Below are 22,901 nucleotides of genomic sequence, written 5' to 3' on the forward strand. Positions count from 1 at the left end.
ATTTCTCAGAGGACACACTCTTGTTAGTTTTAGTTCTGATTCTTGGTTTATCCTTGAATAGTTGTACAGTGTTCTGTGCAGGCAGACCGAGTGCCAGACAGTGTTGATGGTAGTGATCCCAATTTCTTCATGAAAGTTTCTGGGTACCTCAACCCAACATCTGACCAGTTATTCAGTGTGCCTCCAATTCTGTTTTTGCTAGTGGAATCTAACCTAAAGTAGCACCTGAACAAAGATGAATTTTGAATGACACTAGCAGTCTATAAATAAAAATGTCTCAGACCGAAAAATTGGACACGATTCATCATGTGGTAGTGGGGATGGAGGAGGTCAGAGAGAGCATACATCTGAGCCATCCGACGTGGCTCTTTCCTGCAAAATCCCCTGTGCTTTTGACACTCTCCCAAGCTAGCAAATTGAGGCTCAGTGATGGGATGACAGCCGGAGACTAAGTGCCTGTGTCCCAGGGACTCCTAATTAAATTATGGTGAGTCCATTTTTTTCTTGGAGCACTTCATATATTTAATGTATGAGTATAAAAGCATTTTTTCCAACCAGATTCCCACCTCCCTCTTTTTTTTTTTTTCCTTCGCATTGTGTAGAACTCTGCATGTTACAATACGAAGAAAATTAAATAAACTTGTTATCTGGGCCATAAAGAGTTTATCATCTAAGACAGAAACACTGATACAGGAGCAGCTAAACAAAAAGAAACAGGCAGTCAGTATCTAAGTGACAAATGCATTTTGTCATCTACAAAGAAAGGGTAAAGGTCTTAAAGGGCAAGCTACCAGGAGAGTCAGGTAGAAAGTAACACTGAGTATGTACCTATTATGATATGGGCACTGTGGTCGGCATTTCACATAGGATCATATTTAAAGCCCTCGGTTTTTCCATTGTCCTGTACTGCTTCCCCTCAGATGAGGTCATCTGCCTTGAGTTATTGGGCCTGGATGTCTTAGTTCTACCTAGGTCTCAAGCTTCTTGAAGCAGGAGCCATGTCTTAATTTTTTTTCCATATTTTCCCCAGCATCTGGAATGGTACTTGGTAAGTTGGTACTGAGTACTAAATTGCCAACCAATTCAGAAGGATAAATGTCCTGTCTAGGTGTGTGGGGGAAGGGAGTAGTATCTATGATTGACAGTTAGTATTCCCTGAAGGCTTATAGAATGGGTCAGGTACAGAAGACCAAGCCTTCCAGCTTGTGGAGGTGGGACATGCATGGCAAGCATGACTTGGACAGAAGAGGAGCAGGGTGTCTAAACAGGAGCTGGGTGATTGAGGTTCATGGAAGTTTATTTTTTATGCACTCAATGGAAGACTCTTGTCGAGCAAGGGCATTTATTTGTACCCAGAATATGGGATAAAAATCTACCGGTCCTCTGCAAAATAGTGTGGAGGGAGGCTTCCCATAGTTCAGGAGTGGGGTTGGCGAGAATGAGGGCTAGGGTGGAGGCATCACTAATAGAAAAAGTGCAGTGGATTCAAGACACCTTAGGAGGGAAGAACTGACCGACTGTGGCACAACCCATCAGACAAGGAAGAGTCCAAAACGATCCCATGGTTTTCCTGTTGCTGCCACTGGGATTGACAGAGGTTGGAAGACATCGATGGCTTCTGGGCACTGAGGAAGGCTGAGTGCAGTGGAGCTGGGGGCAGTGTCCCCATGCGCGCAGTCGGCCCTTGGTACCTGTGGGGACTGATTCCAGGACGCCCCCCGCCCCAACAGCAGGTACCAGAATCCGTGGATGCTCAAGGCCCTCATATAAAGTGACGGAGTATGGTTGGTCCTCCACGCCTGCATCCCAGGTTCCACATCAGGGATTCAACCAACCTTGGATTTCAACTCTACTGAAATTGCTTGTCCACAAAGTCCCTTTAATAAGCAAAAAGACTGCCTTGTAGATACTTGTGATAGGATGTAAAAGTTCACAGAATCACTCCTGGAAACTTTACACCAACTTAAGTTTTCAATTTTCCATATTTAAGGATTTCTGTAAATTTGAAAAGTGATTTAACTTCTGGCCAGCTTTTCCTTCTATTAAGGATTTAGCTCTTAGAAAAGAGTGAATTTTAAGCAAGGTCACCGAATGTGTTACAGGGCTGCTTGCGTGTATCTAGCAAAACAGTCTTCTGGGTCTCTTGTCACTCGAGTGATAAAACTTGCTGATACTTGAACTAGAGTTAAAAGGCTTAAAGGCTTTGAATCACAAAGGCTTAAATTTGAGATTAAGAGAAATATATAGTATATATATTTTTATTCGCTGTTTTTGCCAATTTTATCTGGGCTGGTTTTCCTCAAACTTTAATTTTTACATTAGAAAACTCATTGCTTGTTCACTTAAAAAAAAATGGACTTACTGATTTGTGATTTCAGAACAACCTAATACTACGTTTTAAAAATCAAGCATTTAGAATATCATTAGGGCCAAAATGTACTCATTGAGAAAGTAAGTGTTCCTTAAATTCCAGTCACTGTTAAATGTCCAGGACAGTGCTAGTGTATCGTTAACTTCCCTAGCTCTTTCGTGAGAGACTTACAAAGTAAAAGGGGAAAACCATAACATATATCTGATCTCCAACTCTCAATTCAGCAGCTCACACTTCTTAAAATGCCAGGGAACCACGTTGTAAGCATTTAAATGAATTTTTCCGGAAAACATCATTCATTTTATAATGTCATGTTAAATTCTCCGTCACAACACACACTTTCACCGTTCCTCACCTCGTCCATAACTCACTTAGCACACAGGTTTTGGAGAATAAATTTCCTTTTTCTATTAGCAAGTATGCTCATCTAATGACCCCTAATTAGAGAGGGGAATAAAAAGGTTCACAAGTCTAAAAATAACTCCATTATCCACGCGGAGGCGGCCGGCTTTTCTTTCCCCTGTACCGGCTGATATTTGAAAGTAAGTGGCAATCGATCAGTCTAAGCGCTGGCTCTCGTTTTTCATAAATGAAGGGCTGTGGCTTTAAGCAGTCGCAGGCAGCCTGTGCCAAAGGCAGAAGCTGCAGCCTCAGCTCCTGTGAGGAGAGAGGCGTCCCAGGCGCACGCTAACCTGCAGGATGCGAAGTAAGGCCAACCGAAGACCAATGGCGCTCCTCCTGGTGGAGCTTTGAGTGTAGACCGACCGGACTGGTGGGTGGCTTGGCCACCTGCGCGGGGCCGGGAGGGGGGACTTGGAGAGACAGAAGCTGGAAAATGGGCTGCTCCCGTAGCAAATTGTGCCACTATTCTCCATGTGCAGCAACGAGGGTAATTAGTATTTGTTTATAGTGCTTTTCTGGAAGAATGCCAGGGGCGAAGGCAGAGGTGGTCTGGCGTGAGGGGGAAACGCTTTGAGTGACAAGCAACTCTCGCCTTCAAAGGCGGGTCTCATGATCTCCGTCCGCAATGCTGCGACCCAGCTGCGGTGGGAGCTCTGTCTGGGGCGATCCCGGGGAGGGCATTTCCAGAGAGCTTTGAATTCTGCCTTTTCCTTCCTTACACACGCTGGTGGGAGGGAAACTGCCTCGTAAGAAACTGTATCTAATTGCTGTGTTTGTACAAGCATGTGTGACTGTGCGCTTGCGGATGAGTTGCTGGTAACTTAGAAATGGTTCTCCTTGGCAAGATTGATAATTGCTTTTTTGATTCTGAAACAGCTGCCTGGTTTTCTTTGATTCATTTCTCTAACATCTCCTCAGAATGATCGCTGATCCAACGTATTATCATCCTTAGAAAATAACGCATAGCTGAGTAAAATTAATTTCATTTTGTTTGTAAAGGATTAGTTTTTTCGCCGTGGCTTTATAAGAGACTTTTGCGTCTTCCTTTTAGAAGTAAAGGATTGGCCTCCTAAGGAAACTTTTCTATTTGCAAATGTAGGATAAAGTTCATATAAGTGCATGTGTTTAGAACATTAAACGTTTATCTTAGACTGATTAGACCTTTATTGCCCTTGGAGGAGGAGAATGCATTACGTCTTAAGTATGCCTCAGCTGAAAGGTTCTGGGATCAGCAGTGAAGCATGGCTCAAAGTAAATATTTTTAAACGGGCCATTCAGTGCCTCAAATGAATGTTTCACGAGGACCTGAGAAAATACAGATTTTTGAAATGTGCATTTCCTTAACAACTAAGGGACATCTGTGTTTTTTAACAACACAAACTGTTAGCCTAAATGATTCATATCTTGGCTTCTCAGTTCTGAGTCTCATTTTCCTGGTGATAACAAATGTGTGCTTTACTGAAAGGGACCCTCTTGAAAACATGAGTAACTTGATGTGTGTTTTCCACAGCGGGAGGAAGCATTGAAACAACACAAAACCCTATCTCAAGAACTTGTTAACCTCCGGGGAGAGCTAGGTAAGAGCCTTTTTTTTTTTTTTTTTCCTTCTTCCAGTTTTTCGGGTGGAGGGGAAAATTGTCCCAGTTGGTTTTCCTGTCTGCGTGGTGTCTGCCGTGTCAGCCCCTCACTCCAGCATCTGTGCAAACACTGACCGTCGACGTTTCTGTTGAATCTTGGCAGTTTGACCTCAAGTTCATGGAATTCTGGGCACTGATCTGACTAAGCCTAGCAGAGTTTCTGATAACCAAAACATTTCTTTTCCTGGAGAGAGGGACGGAATGCTTTTTGTAAGTGTGTGGATTACAGTTAGATAATTCCGTCAGGTTTTTTTCTTTCTGGAACCATCTTTCACATGAAAGAGTGGTGAGGAAATTCCCTCTCCAGTAGCAGCAATGATATTGCACTTCCTTGGGTGCTCTGTGAGTAGTGGGTATGGCATTAGAAGACGTACTCTGTGCTAATCTTCCAGCTGGACTGGCAGTGAGAAGGACCCAGCTCCACAGGAAGCCAGGTGTCTCTCCTGCCTGTGGCACTCACCCCCCAGGGCTGCTGTTTCCAGGCCGAACTCTCTTCTAGTTCTTGTCTTTCCTGGAAGAGCCCTGGGTTCGTGCAGCAGGGACAGTGCTGCCTTTCCTACCTCAGCCTGCGTGTTAGAGCGAGCTGACTGCCTCGGGAGCCCCATGCGCTGTAGGCACCACGGCCCTAGACAGTCAGCTTCCTGCTGTAGCTTCAGCCAGGTCTGGAGCAGTTCATTGAAAGGCTGCCTTCCTTGCCCTTTGCGGTTTTCTGTGTGTGCTGAAAGCGTGTGTAGGTACGTGTATAAATAATGCAAAGGCCACAGCCGGAGTTGAAAATTATGTTCATCTAGTTCCAGGAGAAACTGCTCGTTTTTCTTTGGACAACACCAGAGTTGAAATACTGTCAATATAATTTGCTGGACTTGAACCCTCTTAAGTGCCCCTCCCCTACCATGCCCGGGCAAAGATCAAGTAGCCATGAACGTGGGGCGAAGACTTCCGTCTATATTCCTCTTCTCTCTTCACCCCCCGATGCAGGGCAATGCCAGACTCCTGACTCGCCCGAATACCTCGTCCTGGTCACCGTTTTCTCCTGATCTTAGGAAGGACTCTTTTGGGAAGAGTAATTGTGAGACAGATGGAACTTCAGGACCCCAAAGACTTGAGAGTTCTAGGAAAACAGTTCAAGGAAACCACAGATAAGAAACAGCCTGGCTCCCGGGGACGTTTAAGGCTCTCTGCCAGGTTACTGAACGTGACTGGTGTCCTTTTGATTACCCGGATGACCAACTTAACTTGCTTTTGTCTGCGCCTTAAGTAATGTAATGGATATAGGGTTAGCAGATCAGGAGAGAGGTCTTTTTGTGTGTGTTTCAGGGTTCGCTCTAACCCGGGAGAGGTGGAGAGGAGCCTCGCTGGGGGTTCACGTTTCAGCCTCCCCCCAAGACGAGGCAGATGTGCCAAGGGAACACTGTTCTCATTCAGTCAGTTTGAATGGGGGAATCCTCTTTCCACCTTTCAGTGGAGAGCGCGATTCAGTGACCTCAATGGGACCCAGGGACTCATTACCTCCCGTTAGTTACTTAGCCCGACAGGAAATAGCTGTAGCCATTTGCACCCGCTCTCACCTTCCCTGTGATAAGGAGCCGGTGCCCCGGTGTGGCTTTACTGCTGCTCTCGGAGTGTCAGGATGCAGTGTTTGGCCCGTCCATATCATCCGGTCACCCAAGGCTACGCTCTCAGGAAGTGTGGCATTACTGCTGGTGAATCAGATTGAATTGTTCACGTAACAGCGTAGAGCATTTGGGGGAAGATTTTTGGTTCCATGAGGGGAAGGGAGAGAAGCCTTCTTCTGATGGAACAGTCCAGGAAGAATGTTCTCAAAGCTGCCGGTTTGATTGATTGAGCTGCAATAGGAATAAGTTCACACCACAAAGTTTACAGCTCAGTTTTAAAATGTGAGGCAGTGGTACAAAGCTGTTAGACTGTGTGGTCATACTGTCCAGGTTCAGATCTTTGGTAGCTGGGTGACCTCGGGCAGGCGAGACAGAGCACACGCCTCCTGTCCCAACTTCGTTCTTTGTAAAACGGCGGTAGTGTCTGCCTCAAGGGTGGCCACGAGAATTACATGGGGTAACTGTTGCAGAGCGTCTACCACCAAGTATTAACTGCTATCAAATAGAAGTTGTTCAGATGCATGCAGTGGACAGACGTGTAGTAACTGCATTTGCTATTCTGCGAGGGCAGAGACTCTGGTGCAGAAAGGAATAGTAATTCGACTAAATATTATTAGAAACACCTTAGGACAGGTTAATTTTGCTCTTCACGTACAAATAGAAAGGTGAGGTGTGATGGATCCCTTCCTGATATGTTAGAGGCGCTTGGGGCGTGGAGTCCACCGTCTGGGTTTTTGTCCATCCACTCCCGGTTAGAAGTTAACTGACTTCTTTGAGCACAGTTTCCTCGCTGGTGATAGTTAATATGCATTTTGCTGGATTGTTTTGGAGTTTGAATAAGATGGTAGTACATGTGAAGTGACTGGCATAGTGACTGGTCCATCACAGGCAACTCAAAAAGAGAGAGCCGCCACCATCAATGCCATCAAAGTACCCACCTTTCCCCTCTGACATAATGGGGCATCGTTGGTGTCACTTTCCCATTGAGTAGTTTTTCTTTACCTCCTCTATGAAAATTGAGGCAAGGTTCCCAAACTGCTAAGAACTGCAAAGAATAAAGGACAACTCATAAGCTCAGGGGCACTGAAACCCAAGTAAAGTCTGCACTTTTGATCTTCAGACCTCACTGCCTCTGATGATCTCCTCCCCTGACTGACTTGCCCACTGTGGCCTCACTTGTTTCCTGACAGGTGCCCCCTGCTCCCAGGTTAACCCAGCTTATTACCTCCAGCACAGCCTGTGTATATCTGCATCTGAGCCATGCCTGCTTTGTGGAACAACATAACATTTGCTTCTGCTAAAAAACTCTTTGAAAACCCCCTCACAGTCTCCTCAGAACCAAAGCGTGAGGCTGCCTTTGCTCCAGAGAGCCCTTGATATTTTGCATTTGTGTATATAGTATATCTTGTGTTTTCCTATTGTCTTCAGACAGTAAACTCTTTTTTGCGGGGGTGGGGGGGTCTTTGTTGCTGAGCACAGGCCTTCGCTAATTGCGGCGAGCAGGGGCTACTCTTCGTTGCGGTGCGCGGGCTTCTCATTGCGGTGGCTTCTCTGGTTGTGGAGCACGGGCTCTAGGCACACAGGCTTCAGTAGCTGTGGCACATGGGCTCAGTAGTTGTGGCTCACAGGCTCTAGAGTGCAGGCTCAGTAGTTGTGGCTCACGGGCTTAGTTGCTCCGCGGCATGTGGGATCTTCCCGGACCAGGGCTCGAACCCGTGTCCCCTGCATTGGCAGGCAGATTCTTAACCGCTGCACCACCAGAGAAGTCCCCAGACAGTAAACTCTTTAATTGCAGAGATCCATTCCTGCTTCCTATGAAAAAATATATATGTGCTTTCCATTTTCATGGGTAATTGATAAATATTTATGGGCATTTTAGGTTTTAAAGTTTTTTTTCTCTCTTTTTTTTGGCTGCGCCACGTGGCTTGTGGGATCTTAGTTCCCCCACCAGGAATCGAACCTGGGCCCCTGGCAGTGAAAGCATGGGGTCCTAACCACTGGACCGCCAGGGAATTCCCTAAAGTTTCTTTTTATTTAAGAACAATGTGTGAAAATTAACGAAAATTGTGGAGTGAGGGGTAAATAGCCCATAGCTCCATATTTTGGCATATTCCTTTGTTTATATGAATATATACCACTTTGCACTCTTTTATTATTATTATTATTAAGGTATAATTTACATGCAGCGGGATGCTTATTGTTGCATCAGTTTGACAAACATACACACTCATGTAACCTACACCTTTAGGTTACGTTTCCAGTAGACCCTCTTCCCCTAGAAGCAAACACTGACCTTATTTTTATCACTCGAGGTTCGTTTTGTCCATTCTGCAATAGAGTTTCATGTAAATGGAAACACACAATAAATTCTCTTTGTGTCTGGCTTCTTTCACACCTAATGTTTTTGAGATCCTTCCATGTTATCGTAGATACTCTGATGTTTAAACTTATGTCGAGCACTTTCCCATTTTGCCTCTTGGTCTTCATACGCTCGTGGTTAATGATCACGGTGATGCCTTTTGAGTGGATGTAGCATAATTTCACTTACCCCTTCAATAACGTCATCGTAAGGCTTTCATCGTCGGCTGTTTTTCTTACCCATTCCCATGGTTTCAACTACAACCTATAGGGTGATGACTCACAGATTTATTTTTCTAGTCCCCTCCTTCCCCAAGCTGTAAATACTTTTTTCCCAGTGAAGAGCTGCCTCTAGATGAGCCAATCCAGCGTAATCAGACCTTCCTGACTACCCAGCCCCTTGCTTCCGGAATACTCTGCAGTGTCTCCTCATTCAGACCTATGCCTCAAAGTCTGTTCATCACCTTCTGCCCTGGATTATTATTCACTTACCACCCAGGCTGCCAACTAAGGTCATAACCCTCTTCCTCCACCCTGCACATGATACCAGGCTGTGTTCTAAATGTCGCCCAGATCCATCTCTCTTCAGCATTCTGGCTGCTTCTGTCCTAATTTAAGTCCTGTAATTTCTCACCTGCAGTATATCCCAGTGGTCACCTTGCCCCCAGGCCTGCTTCTCTCTTCTCCCAGTACTACCAGGACTATACTTGTAATAAATCTCATGTGTGTCCTCTATTGGACATCTTTAACAGACATAAGTGACTCCATTTTGGCTTTGGGAAGAAGTCCAAGCATACTAAAGTCACCGTGTATGATGTGTCTGTAACCTTCCGGTGTAGCTTCATGGTGTCTGACCCTCGTTCTCCTCTCTGCACACCTCCTTTTCCCTCCCAAGGTCCCAGGCAGAGAGGCTCATTCATGCCTCGTTTGTGCCTCCTCTCTGTTTGAAAGGCTCTCTCCTCTTCCCACTATCTTTCTATTTTTGCCTCTCAAACTCCTCCTCCTTCTCATTGCTTATTTTTAAAGTCTTAGCTAAAAATACCTTGTCGTCAATTCAGTTTCACCCAAATCCTTCAGACAAGTGAACTGCACCTTCTACTATACCCTTCAAGTACCTTGCTCCTATAGGTATTTGTTTATAGACCTCTTTTCACAGTGCAGAGCTGTGAGCACTTCAAGGGCTAGGCCAGTACGTCCTTCATCTTTGTAGCTCTACCAGCTAGTACCTTGGGCCTGGCAGCTAGCACTTCTGATGCTTAGTACTTCAGAGAATGAATGAATGATTTTACTGCTGAGGATGGTAGCTAGGGAAACTTGGTTTTATCCTTATAATATGCTTATACTTGATGGTTTCTGTACACAGATATTTTCCTATAAACTGTTAAAGCTAAGTAATAAAGTAAGATGAGCTATAGTTCTCTTGAAGACATTTTCCATTATGCCTGACATTCCCAGTTAATCCGGTCGTTTTGAAAATGTCAGCCCTCAAAATAAATTACAGTTCAATTTAATGTTCTACATAATCCACAGCAAACATGTTACCTCTGAGATATGGAATAAATGTGTCATTCTGATCTTATGGTCATGTTGGTGTAATGGAGCGCCATAATTATGATCTTTTAGGGTTCCTACTGTATTTTTGTATTGATCTTAATCATTGGAATCACATTTTTTCATCTAAATTAATGAAGAAAAAGGTAGTTTGTATTTCACAATTATTTTCTAGCCGTCAGAATTAATAGCTAACTCACATCTTTTTATACATTTGTCCTGATTGTTCCTATGTCATGATACAAATGAGATTTTAACCCTTTATTCACTAAAAATTCCTGGAATTCCCATAATAATGGTTCAGAAGACTAGTCGATTTTGCCCTCTGTATGTAAGGATGATGGGTATGGCAGCAACATTTATTGAGTGCTTACTTTTTCCTAACATCAGTGTTCATCTCTAAGTCTACTGGTTTGCATTGTGTAGGAAGCGAGGGAGGGACGGAGGGAAGAATTGAGGCTTAAACGTTATGTAACTTTCTTAAGGTCAATAGGCCAGAAAAGCAAAGCACCTGGATAAAAACCTAGGATGGCTAGACCACCAAACTCCCGTTAATTACAAAGAAAGAAACCATGGTGAAACTGTTGCAAAGATGGGGAAATCATTTGATATAAACACTAGTTTGCATTGATAACTACTTTTGGGATCTTTTTATTCAAGTCAAGAAGTATTAGATTAAAATATCTTGTTATGATGTACTAGGAAAAAGTGACTTGGCTCTGCCTAAAGCAGTGTACACATTGTCTGATCAACACTTGACTGTGTCTGTGAACTAACCTCCCTTCACACCTTTATGGAATGTGTTCATTCTTTCACTAGTTTTGTGTACAGTTATGGTGTAACAAGGTTGTATATTTAGAGTAATTTTAAAACTCTTTACAGTTAAGCCACTTTTGAGTTGCAGAATTCCAGAAGTGATTTTTGAAGTGGGCTTTAATGAAAAATCTATTAATATGTAATGAAAACCAACCGTATGCCAAAACAATTCTTTATCTCACTGAGTCGATTGAAGAGGGAGTTGATTCCGTCTTAAACTTGGCTTGTTCTTTTTCTATCCTTGTCTGTCTCTTCTAAATTTAGACTTTGGCTGGCTGTCTCTATAAGTGAAAGGTTAGGTTCTTTCACCTGTACAGATGCACCATATTACCAAGCGTGTCTGTTCTTTTTGCTCCGGACGCGCAGGCTCAGCGGCCATGGCTCATGGGCGCAGCCGGTCCGCAGCATGTGGGATCCTCCCTGACCGGGGCACGAACCTGGGTCCCCTGCATCGGCAGGCGGACTCTCAACCACTGCGCCACCGGGGAAGCCCAAGCATGTCTATTCTGAAAGCCTGTTGAGTCTTCTTCCTTGTCCTGGTCTTTTCCCTCACTTGTCCTTGTCCAGTTTTGATATGTTCAGTATTTCCTGATTTAATATAATCTGTCGGTGGTTCTCAAACTTCACTGTGTAATAAAATAGGCCAGATTAAAACTGCAGATTCCCGGTTCTGACTCGGGTGGCTTGGGATGGAGGAGTCCACTTGTAATGATCATCCAGGTGACTGATGCAGGTGCTCCCTGGGCCACACTTTGACAGCACACTAGCTGTCCAGAATGTTATTCACTTAATGTAAAAAATATATGTATGTAAGACTTAAGTGAGCAGAGTAAGAGAATAATACCAAATAGCTCTAACTGAACTGAATCCATTCTTGTACATAGGCTTCCAAATCATATGCATACCAGTAACTTTGGGGTTTTTTTGTTGTTTGTTTTGTTTTGTTTTAATTCTAGGTGGCTTTTTTTTTTTTTTTTTTTTTTTTTTGTGGTACGCAGGCCTCTCACTGTTGTGGCCTCTCCCGTTGAGGAGCACAGGCTCCGGACGCGCAGGCCCAGCGGCCATGGCTCACGGGCCCAGCCGCTCCACGGTATGTGGGATCTTCCCAGACCAGGGAATGAACCTGGGTCCCCTGCATCGGCAGGCGGACTCTCAACCACTGCGCCACCAGGGAAGCCCTAGGTGGCTTTTTTAAATTAATTAATTAATTTGGTTGCATCAGGTCTTAGTTGTGGCTCTAGGGCTCCTTAGTTGTGGCTCACCGGCTCCTTAGTTGCAGCTCACCGGCTCCTTAGTTGTGGCATGCAAACTCTTGCGGCATGCATGTGGGATCTAGTTCCTGGATGGATCAAACCGGGGCCCCCTACGTTGGGAGTGCGGAGTCTTATCCACTGCACCACCAGGGAAGTCTCTGCCTACCTGTAACTTTGACCTGCCCTTTTGAACCTTGCCCCCTAAACATGAATCATCAGGGAGGAGACACAGGATAGTATCAGACTCACCTGTTCATTAATATTAAATTTATTCTCTTGATTGAAATGTGATTTCCTTAAAGTGTTAACTCACTTTCCTCAGGCCTGAAGCTTAGAACATTTATGCCGGTTATTCAGCCAGGCTTTTGACTCAGATCCACTTTCCAGCCTAAGTGTTTTGATTGGTCCATGGAACGTTTGCTGTTGTGACTATGAGAGCATCTGTTTTGCAGCATGTTGTTGGCCAGTGACTAAGCTGAAAAACAGCAAAGCCTTTGCAGACTTTTATTGGCAGGGAGAACCCGGGGCTCTGTGGAGGTCCAGCTGGCACCTCTGTACTAAGATCTGTGACTGGGCCAGACCGTCATCCCGCATGTGAATAAGATTTCATCAGGACTAATCAGTGTAGGGAGAAAAAAGATCGTTTTTTTACCTGCCTTACTTTGCAGTCTCTCTAGCTTACACAAGATAATTAAGCCCTGTTATTCTGAGGTGTCCATTGTATGAATGCGTGAACTTCTCTCTTAATGCATCTCAAGTTGAGAAAACAGCCACTTGGGTCAGGTTGTTCCGTGTTCCGTGCTATAGAACCTGCACTGAGAAGGGCTGAGCGGATTGAGTTCTAGACCCGGTTCTGCCACGTCCGTTCCCCCTACAGTCTAGTAAAGTGAGATTTAAGATAATACCTATGTTATTAACTCAAGACATGACTATGTTCTATTACATGGAATAATAAATATGAGAGCACTTTGTAAAGTATGAACTGAGCTTTAAAGGGAAGGTGGTATTATTTATGGGAGGATGGATTTGACGTTGCGGGAGGTTTGTGAAAGTAAATTCCCAGTAAGATGTGATTAGTGGAAGGCTTTTGAAATCAGTTCTCGTCAATTCATATAATGCCCAAGAGCAATCTGAAAGCTATTTGTAGCTAATTTCGAAATTCAGAAAGAGACCTTTGTCTCTCTCACATGTCTGCCAAATTTCTTGGTCTTGTGAAAAAGCAGTACCTTTGGGGAGCAAAACCTGGGGCTTTTATGAGTAGATGATCATGCCACAGACGGTCTGTGAAGACTCACTCTACAAAATAGAGCACTCTTTCACTTTATCCTCACCAAACTGTAAGGTTAGCAGAGCAGGTGATATTTAGTCCTACCTGGCGTATCAGGAAACTGATCTGCAGAGTTGGAAATGCTTGTTGTTGATAGTCTAGGTCCCTGCCCTTCTGTTGTTCTTTGGGCACCAGCCTCTCCACAAAGTAGCATTTTACTTTTTAAAAAGGGCTTCTTGGTTGCTTTGTTCAGGTATATTATCTCCAATTTGAAGCAGATTAGACCCCAGTTTAAGAGAGTAACCAACACGGTCACTTGCCCTGGAAGTGTGTCACGAGCAGATTTCCCTTCAGAGAATAATACTATGAAACAATCGTGCTACTATGATAGAAGGTTATGTCGCCATTTATGGTTCTGGGGCTGGGGTACAGGAGAAGTAAGGTAGGTATTTGTTTCCCCTTCCTTTTATACACAGGTGGCAGAGCATTATACATGCTGTTCTGCACCTTGCTTTCTGCTTAGCATTTCTTAAAGATCAGTACACAGAGAACTTCCTCAATATGTTTTTAAACAGCTGTAAAATTACTTTTTGGAAACGATTCCATTATATAGGTATACCATAATTAATTTAACCAGTTTCTTCACGGTGGACATTCGGTTGTTTGTAATGTTTTGCTCTTACAAAAAATGCTCTAGTGAATAGCTTCGTATGTCCCTCATTTTGTATGTGTGGGAGTATGTCCCACACATATATTCTTAATAGTGGAATTCCTGGGTCAGAAGAGTATGCAGAGAAAATGTCAGACAAACCCAAATTGAGGGACATTCTGTAAAATGCCTGGCTTCAACATTGTCAAGACGATGAAAAGCAAGGAAAGACACATTCACAGATTAGAGAAGATGAGGGAGATGTGATGAGTAAATGCAGGTCGCTATCTTGGGTTGGAGCCTAGAACAGAAAGCAAGGACAAAGCTTGGAGTTTAGTTAATAGTAATGTGCCAGTAAAATTATTTCTTAGTTTCGACAAATGTCCTGTCATAATATATGATATCAGCATTAGGGGAAACTGGGAGAGAGGTATCCGGGAACTATTCTATCCTTATGAGTTTTATGAAAATCTAAAATTATTCTAAAAAAGTTGATTCTTAAAAAAGCGGGGGGGACATTAGTAGAAAAACTGGTGAAATTGGAATAAAGTCTGTAGTAGAGCTAATAGTATTGCTTCAATGTTAAAACCTTCGTATTGACAAATGTCCTGGCTTTACATAAGATGGTAACATCTGGGGAACCTAGGTGAAGGGTATACGGGAGCTCTTGGTACTGTCTCTTTGTACCTTTTCTATCAATCTAATAAAATTATTCCACAATTATAAGTTGTTTTTTTTAAAAAAGCATGCCTGCCCTGAGAAGTGTGTGCTGTTAAAGAAAGGAGTGGAGGGGTGCCCAGAAATAAAAGCAGGCGAGGTGGCCAGAGAGAGAGACTGAGAGAGACCCAGAGGAGGCAGGAGAGGCTGGACCAGACACCCACCTCATTGCCCTCCTGGATGGTGCGGAGAAGGGAACCGTGCTCAAGGAAGGGCTGGCACTCACAGCAGGCCTGCTGGAAGCGTCTAGGGAGAGTGTGGGTGTACAGCTGGGGAATGAAGTCATCTTGCTTTCCTGTTTGTCTCTTCTTTCGGTCACGAACTCTTGTATGGCATCGTGAAACTTTGCATGAGCTTCTGAGGGACCTTACCTCCCTAGTTTTCGTTTTCTTTTTTCTCTCCCATATTTTATGTCTAATTTAGATCAAATTACCTAAAAGTTGGAGAAATTCTATTGCATATAACGCCAAGAACAGTAGTATTAGAAAGTGAAGCTTTGGGGTGGATGTGTACCCTGTCCTCGTGTGTGTGTGTGTGTGTGTGTGTGTGTGTGTGTGTGTGTGTGTGTGTGTGTGTTTGACTTCTCTGAATACTAGACGAGCAGTGCATCTTTGTAACTGTCACACTGTGTCACGGACACCCCTCCCCGCCAAGCATGTCTTTGAGGACTCTTCAGACACATTTGAATCAGTGGACTTTGGCAAAGCTAGCAATAATAACAGTAACATTTGTTGCATACTTAACTCTGGTCAGGCACCGGCCAAGCGCTTCACATATATTTAATCCTGCAGTGGAAGGCACTAATATTAGTGCCACTTTAAAAGTAAGGAAGTTCAGGCTTAGAAAGCTTAAGTCATTTGCTCAAATCACATAGCAGGTAAGTGGTGTGGCTGAGACTTGAACCTAAGTGTTTAGCTCTATTCTGTTAAGACATTTATTTATGTTCCTGAGAATTAAAGTATTTCTAGTTATCTCATGACGAAAACTGCAACTCAGATATAAAAATTAAGAAAGCCGTGTATCATTTCAAAAGAATACTAACAATTTAGGGCCGTGGTTGTATAATGTTTTTCACTGTAAACAGTACATTTATCAGTCACCAAAGGGAAATTGGTCTCCATGAGATGGAAATAATAAAAATCTGACCCTTCCTCTTAGGAAAGGCCACCAGAACCAATGAGGTAATGGCTGTACTTCACTCCTGGGGAAAACTCCTAAAGGACCCAGGACGAAGCCAGTTCCCTTCTCAAGGTTATATTTGATTCAGGCATTGGACCTTCTGTAGATGTCATCCAAATAATCGAAAATGAAAAATTTCAAGCATTTCACCACTTGTGAAATATTTTTTCCTTGCTTAGTTATCCATGTTTTAAACTGTCAGAGGAGTGTCTCTCTGTTTTTCCTGTTCTGTCCTTGGCCTCGAATTCTTCTAAGGCCTGGTTCATCTCAGGTTGAAATGTCAACTTCCAGCTTGTAATGTGGCCTTATGTTTTAGGGCTGATCTTTTTTTGTGTGTGTGTGGTACACGGGCCTCTCACCGTTGTGGCCTCTCCCGCTGCAGAGCGCAGGCTCCGGACGCGCAGGCTCAGCGGCCATGGCTTACGGGCCCAGCCGCCCTGCGGCACGCGGGATCTTCCCGGACCGGGGCACGAACCCGTGTCCCCTGCATCGGCAGGAGGACTCTCAACCACTGCGCCACCAGGGAAGCCCAGGGCTGATCTTGTAAATGAGTTGGTTTCTTTCTTTTGCTTCTTAATTCTGAAAACTCTGTTTCTCATTTTAATTAATAGATTGCTGGAGAGGGCTTCTGCATTTTCCCAATATGGGCACAAAAATGATAATCCATCAATTTTTCTGCAGGCAGTGGTCTCTTTGGTCTGCTTTATCACAGACATGCTTTTAAAAATTGTCTAATAGAATGATTAAAACAGTAAGGACAAAAGGACTACTTTGTAGTCTGTGGATTTTGCATCCGTGCACTAACTTCATGAAAACAGTATCGCCTAACACTGTGAGAAAACTCCTTGCTTAGTCCGAATTGTGAAAGAGTCATGTTTGATTTTGGCTGTCTTGGGTGTTTGATTAATTGACTGAGAGTGAGTGGAATTCTGGAGAAGAAGCAAGGAAGAGACAAAACTGAGAACAGCAGTAAGAGCCCAGCTGCATAGAAATCGCTCCTAAATTGAAATAAGTACAAGGAAATGTCCAGGACTGAAGCCCCAGGCTGGCGTCCCCGACTCTCCCGACGAGTGTGTCCAGCCATCAGGGGTCCTGAGAACCCTTGATACAGCGTTGACATGTGTGTCCTTTAGAAAAGTATTTCACGAGTCTTTATGCCAGATAAGTGCTTCCCCAGGAGCCCAGGCCCGTTAACTCAAAGTAGAGCCATTTGTGTGAGGGATCACTTCAGCCCAGCTGTCCCTGCACAGCTGCAGGCTGATGTCACCACCTGGGGCCGGGCCTGCCTTGGGACTGTTGTCCTGACAGCAGTAACCACCGCTCCCCCATCCGACCCATTTTTTTTTCCCTGTACCCTTCCTTCCCTCCTGTCCTCCCTTTACCTCTCTGCACAGTGGCCAACAAAATCAAACACTAGTTAAGCTTCTTTAAAAAAAAAAAAAAAAAGAGGAAACACCCTGTCCGGCCGCCAGTGTGAGAGGACTTCCATCTATCCTTTTTGATTTTAAAGTTATACAGTTATACATTCAGACTGACAGTCTTTGATTACAAGCAGATGTGTTGAAATCCGGCAGGTGTAGCATACTGCTAACTTCTACACGGAAGCTCTTCTAGTTTTTGGTTCACTTAGACATTTTATCTCAGATATGAGCCTTCAGATGAGCTAGAATTTTTTGTTTGTTTTGTTTTTTACTTTGCTGTTATCTGAAATCCTGAGGCAATTAAGTCAGAAGGCTGTGTGAAATCAAGATTTCTCTGACTAGAAAAGCTATTTTGGTGCCTTTATTGACTGCTCGCAAATAGTTCTCTACTGCCTTCTTTCATATAGAGCTGTAACATGGAATTCACACACGGAGGCTTGTGGCCCTATCATTTTATTTGTACTATTTTGGAAAGGCAGTGGAAGCGAATACGTTTACCTGTTTGGCTAACATTTGCCTTCGTGAATCACTTTTTCCTCCTTTGATAAATAAGTAGTGATATGAGGGGCATATTCTGTAGCAATCAGTGTGGCCATCATCTTTTAATAAATTCTTTTAAGGAAAAAAAATCACTTCCCAAACAGAGTCCCAAAGGCCTGAGTTGTTGGTGATGTTGATGATCTCTGTAATCTGGCCTACACCTGCCTTGTTGAGTCTTCCCTCCAACTTTTCTGCCTTGGGAATGTTCTAGCTCCCAAGGTGCACTGTGCAGGCTCCCCATTGCTCATCGTGGAATACAGTTTTTACCCTCGATATGAGGGTAGTAGTTCTTGCTTTGTTTTTGCCTTTACTGTTCAGTAAACATTTGTGGGTTTATTTGAATTTTAAGGGTGCTCTTTAGCAGACACTATGCTTGTCATTATTTCAATATGACTTATTTTATTTCTGAAGGAATACTGATATGGGACAAGTATGGGCTGGTATTTCTACTGCCATGTGGCATATTCCCAAGAAAACAAGTCTACATCATTGCCCGAAATCCATCCCGGGAGCCAGCCAATTTCCCACTACTTAGGTCAGAATAATCATTGATCTAAACTATCCTCTTCTCCTCCCTTAAACAACCTTTTTCCTTCCACTACTCCACAAATACATATTCCTTACCAAAAGAGACATAAGGATTACTTTATAATAAACAGACTTACCAGTACCCATTTTGCATGAATCCATGGGCACTCTGGGGTGTTGAGAACATGCATCCTCCTTACAGAGTAGCACTCCTTTCCCCCATATCTAACATAAGTACAGGAAGGCTGCCAAAGTCCAAAGTCAGGCTTCCCAAGAAATGATAGAGCTCTTTCAGGATTTTAAAAAAATTTTTATTGGCATATAGTTGATTTACAATGTTGTGTTAGTTTCCGGTGTACAGCAAAGTGAATCAGTTATACATATATCCACTCTTCTTTAGATTCTTTTCCCATGTAGGCCATTCCAGAGTATTGAGTAGAGTCCCCTGTGCTATACAGCAGGTTCTTATTAGTTACCTATTTTATATATAGTAGTGTGTATATGTCAGTCCCAGTCTCCCAATTTATCCCTCCCCCACCATCCCCTGATGACCATAGATTTGTTTTCTACGTCTGTGACTCTACTTCTATTTTGTAAGTTCATTTGTACCCATTTGTTTTTACATTCCACATATAAGCGATATCATATGATATTTATCTTTCTGTGTCTGACTTACTTCACTCAGTATGACAGTCTCTAGGTCCATCCATGTTGCTGCAGACGGCATTATGTCATCCTTTTTTACTGCTGAGTAATATTCCATTGTATATATGTGCCACATCTTCTTTATCCATTCATCTGTCGATGGACACTTAGGTTGCTTCCATGTCTTGGCTATTGTAAATAGTGCTGCAATGAACATTGGGGTGCATGTATCTTTTTGAATGGTGGTTTTCTCCAGGTATATGCCCAGGAGTGGGATTACTGGGTCATATGGTAGTTCTATATTTAGTTGTTTTGTTTTTAACTTATTTATTTATTTTACTTTTGGCTGCCTTGGGTCTTCGTTGCTGCGCATGGGCTTTCTTCAGTTGCTGTGAGTGGGGGCTACTCTTTATCGCGTTGCGCGTGCTTCTCATTGCAGTGGCTTCTCTTGTTGCAGAGCCTGGGCTCTAGGCACATGGGCTTCAGTAGCTGCAGCACACAGGCTCAGTAGTTGTGGCTCACGGGCTTAGTTGCTCCAAGGCATGTGGGATCTTCCCGGACCAGGGCTCAAACCCGTGTCCCCTGCATTGGTAGGCAGATTCTTAACCACTGCACCACTAGGGAAGTCCCCTTCCACCCATTTTTTGATTGGGTTATTTGGGTACTTTTGATATTGAGCTGCATGAGCTGTTTGTATATTTTAGAGATTAATCCCTTGTTGGTTGCTTCATTTGCATATATATTCTCCCATTTCTTTCAGGATTTATTACAGTCTGTGTGGGTATGTGTTTATGTGCAAGTTCTGCAAGGTATTGTTAGTACTTCTGTTTTTGGTAGTGGTAGTGAAGAGTTAGGATGCTCTGATTTTATGTTTATCAAATTACTTTGCCTTTTAAAAATGTTAACCTTTCAATATATTTACATTGTATTGTAGCTTCTCAACGTATTTTTCCTAAAGTTTTTATGTTCTGGTGATCTGTGTTCAATATATTCTAGTATTTTGTTTTAATTACTGTATTTTTGAAGTAACGAGTTTCAGTTGGCTCCAACTGCATACAAGCTTAAAGTCTATTGCTTCTCTCTGGTCTTACCTGCTCCTTCTACATCTCGGCTGCCTCCTCTAGTGGTTGGCCTGCCTTAGAGACACCTCGGCCAATCAGAGCCTCCTCTCATTACAGCCCCTGCACTGATTGGTCACCATGTGAAAGGGTGCTCTTCACTTGGGAACCTGGCTCTGCTCAAGGACTTCTCCTACTGCTTGATAGACAGTTGGCTTTTTGCTGCCAGAGACCATTTCCTCTCATTCCCTTTTATCATTCATTTTTATTCTATTATGTTTGAAAATCTGGTCCTGAGAGAATCGAGTACTCTGAGAGCCCTGTGTTTGTACTTCCAGAGTCATCACATCTGTGTGTGAATGTTAGGAATTTAGGACATTTAGCAGGTTAAGTGTCATTTTCCCTTTTCTTTTTCCATCTCTTTTCAGTCACTGCTTCAACCACCTGTGAGAAGTTAGAAAAAGCCAGGAATGAGTTGCAAATAACTTATGAAGGATTTGTCCAGAAGCTAAACCAGCAGCACCAGACTGATCTAACAGAGCTGGAGAATCGGCTTAAAGAATTTTACACTGGGGAGTGTGAAAAGCTTCAGAATATCTACATCGAAGAAGCAGAGAAGTACAAAACTCAGTTACAGGAGCAGGTCAGTGCTTTTAGAACCTGCGCATGTGCTTGGCCATGGCTATTAATTTGAATTCTAACTGTTGTCTGATGGTGGCCTTGCTTTGATGACCTTCTCTTTGTTGGACATCCCTAAATGAACTTCTTTAAATTTTAAATAAATGAAAAGTTTTTTAAATTAAATTTTTTATGATCAAAGCAATGTACATACGTTGAGCGAAAAATCAGAAGAAAAAAAGACAAAATTTAAAACAACCCTTTAAAAAATTTTTTTTAATTGAAGTATAGCTGTACAAGATTATATGTTACAGGTGTACCATATAGTGATTCACAATTTTTAAAGATTATAACTCTATTTATAGTTATTATAAACTATTGGCTGTGCTCCCCATGTTGTACAATATCCTTCTAGCTTGTTTTATACCTAATAGTTTGCACCTCTTACTCCTCTACCCCTATCTTGCCCCTCCCCCTTCCCTCTCCACACTGGTAACCACTAGTTTGTTCTCTATATCTGTGAGTCTGCTTCTTTTTTGTTATGTTCACTAGTTTGTTGTATTTTTTAAATTCCACGTATAAGTGATATCATACAGTATTTGTCTTTCTCTGTCTTATTTCACTTAGCATCATGGCTCTCCACTTTGCTGCAAATGGAAAATGTTATTCTTTTTTATGGCTGAGTAGTGGTCCATATATATATATACACACACACACATACCTATATATGTGTGTGTGTGTATATACATATATAGTGTATCACATTTTCTTTATCCATTCATCTGTTGATGGACATTTAGGTTGGTCCCATATGTTGACAATTATAAATAATGCTATGAACATTGGGGTGCATGTATCTTCAAATTAGCATTTTTGTTTCTTTTTGGATATATTTTTTAAAATAAAATAAAACATCCCTTTATCCTACTGCCTAGAAATAATCCCTTTGCAAACATTCTGGTGCTGCTAAAACATAGGCTTGCATTTCTTCTTCTTTTTTAAAATGGCTCTTGTTTAATAACTCATATTTTTCCCTTAATGGTATATCCTAAACCTCTCTTTAATTTCCTTGTTCCCATTTAAAATCAGTTTTTCATTTAGCTGATATTTACACAGTGCCAACTATATGCCAGGCATGTGCTAGGGACCGAGAATATAGAGGCCAACATGATAGATGTAGAGCTTATATGGTCCTGTCACCATGGAAGGTATCCTCGTTCCGTATGGTGGACTCAGCCCTTTGCATCCATGAACCCTGGAGAGCTGCGTGTTGTGTTCCTGAGGCACGGTGGACTGGAGCATAGGGACTGGCAAACCCCAGTTGGGTTGTTCTTTCCATGTGTCTGGTAGGCCTTAGACTTGAATGCGAGCTCAGGTGTCAGATTTCCTAACGCTGCTGCTTATTATTCACCTTAGGACTTTTTATTGATAAACTATTGTTTTGTTTTGGTTTTCTTCTTATAGTTTGACAACTTAAGTGCTGCCCATGAAACCTCAAAGTTGGAAATTGAAGCAAGCCACTCAGAGAAAATAGACTTGCTAAAGAAGGCCTATGAAACCTCCCTTTCAGGCAAGAATGCTTTTTTCTATTGAAATAGAATAAAAGCTAGTGGAACAGCGTGATATGTTTTAAAACGGAAATGATTCATAACTTGCCCCTCTAGAGAATACCCTGTGGTATTCCGTTTGGAGTGTTTTTTGGTTTCTTTTTGCACTGTTCATCTCCCCTTTCCCCTAAGGATGCAAATAATAGTTTGTTATAAATGCCAGCCTTTTAGGAAATATAGTTTTGGGTTTTTTTTTTAATTTATTTTTTGGCTTTGTTGGGTCTTCATTGCTGCTGGGCCTTCTCTAGTTGCGGCGAGCAGGGGCTACTCTTTGTTGCAGTGTGTGGGCTTTTCACTGCAGTGGCCTCTCTTGTTGCGGAGCACGGGCTCTAGGTGCATGGGCTCAGTAGTTGTGGCACACGGGCCCAGTAGTTGTGGCTCACGGGCTCTAGAGCACAGGTTCAGTAGTTGTGGCGCACGGGCTCAGTTGCTCCGTAGCATGTGGGATCTTCCCGGACCAGGGCTTGAACCTGTGTCCCCTGCATTGGCAGGCAGATTCTTAACCATTGTGCCATCAGGGAAGTCCCGCTTTTAGGAAATAGAATGAACTTTTAAGGAACTTTAAGGTCCTTTTGGTAATAGTCGTGCTTGACCACTTCAGATCCTGGGAAGTTGAACGTGTCAGTTTATATCCTGACCATGGTGAAGGATCCATGCCAGGCACTTCA

General features: G+C 43.0%; 1 protein-coding gene across 1 annotated transcript in view; it reads left to right on the forward strand.

Moving 5' to 3' along the window:
• The window catches only part of MTUS1 (microtubule associated scaffold protein 1), a 105,856-nt gene that overhangs the window by 73,665 nt on the left and 9,290 nt on the right, over positions 1 to 22,901 (forward strand). Inside the window, 3 exon segments of the mRNA XM_032618539.1 lie at positions 4,284 to 4,350; positions 20,437 to 20,651; positions 22,091 to 22,196. Coding sequence (XP_032474430.1) covers positions 4,284 to 4,350; positions 20,437 to 20,651; positions 22,091 to 22,196 — 388 coding nt within the window.

The sequence above is a fragment of the Phocoena sinus genome, chromosome 21 (genome assembly GCF_008692025.1).
Source record: "Phocoena sinus isolate mPhoSin1 chromosome 21, mPhoSin1.pri, whole genome shotgun sequence".
NCBI classification, from domain to species: domain Eukaryota; kingdom Metazoa; phylum Chordata; class Mammalia; order Artiodactyla; family Phocoenidae; genus Phocoena; species Phocoena sinus.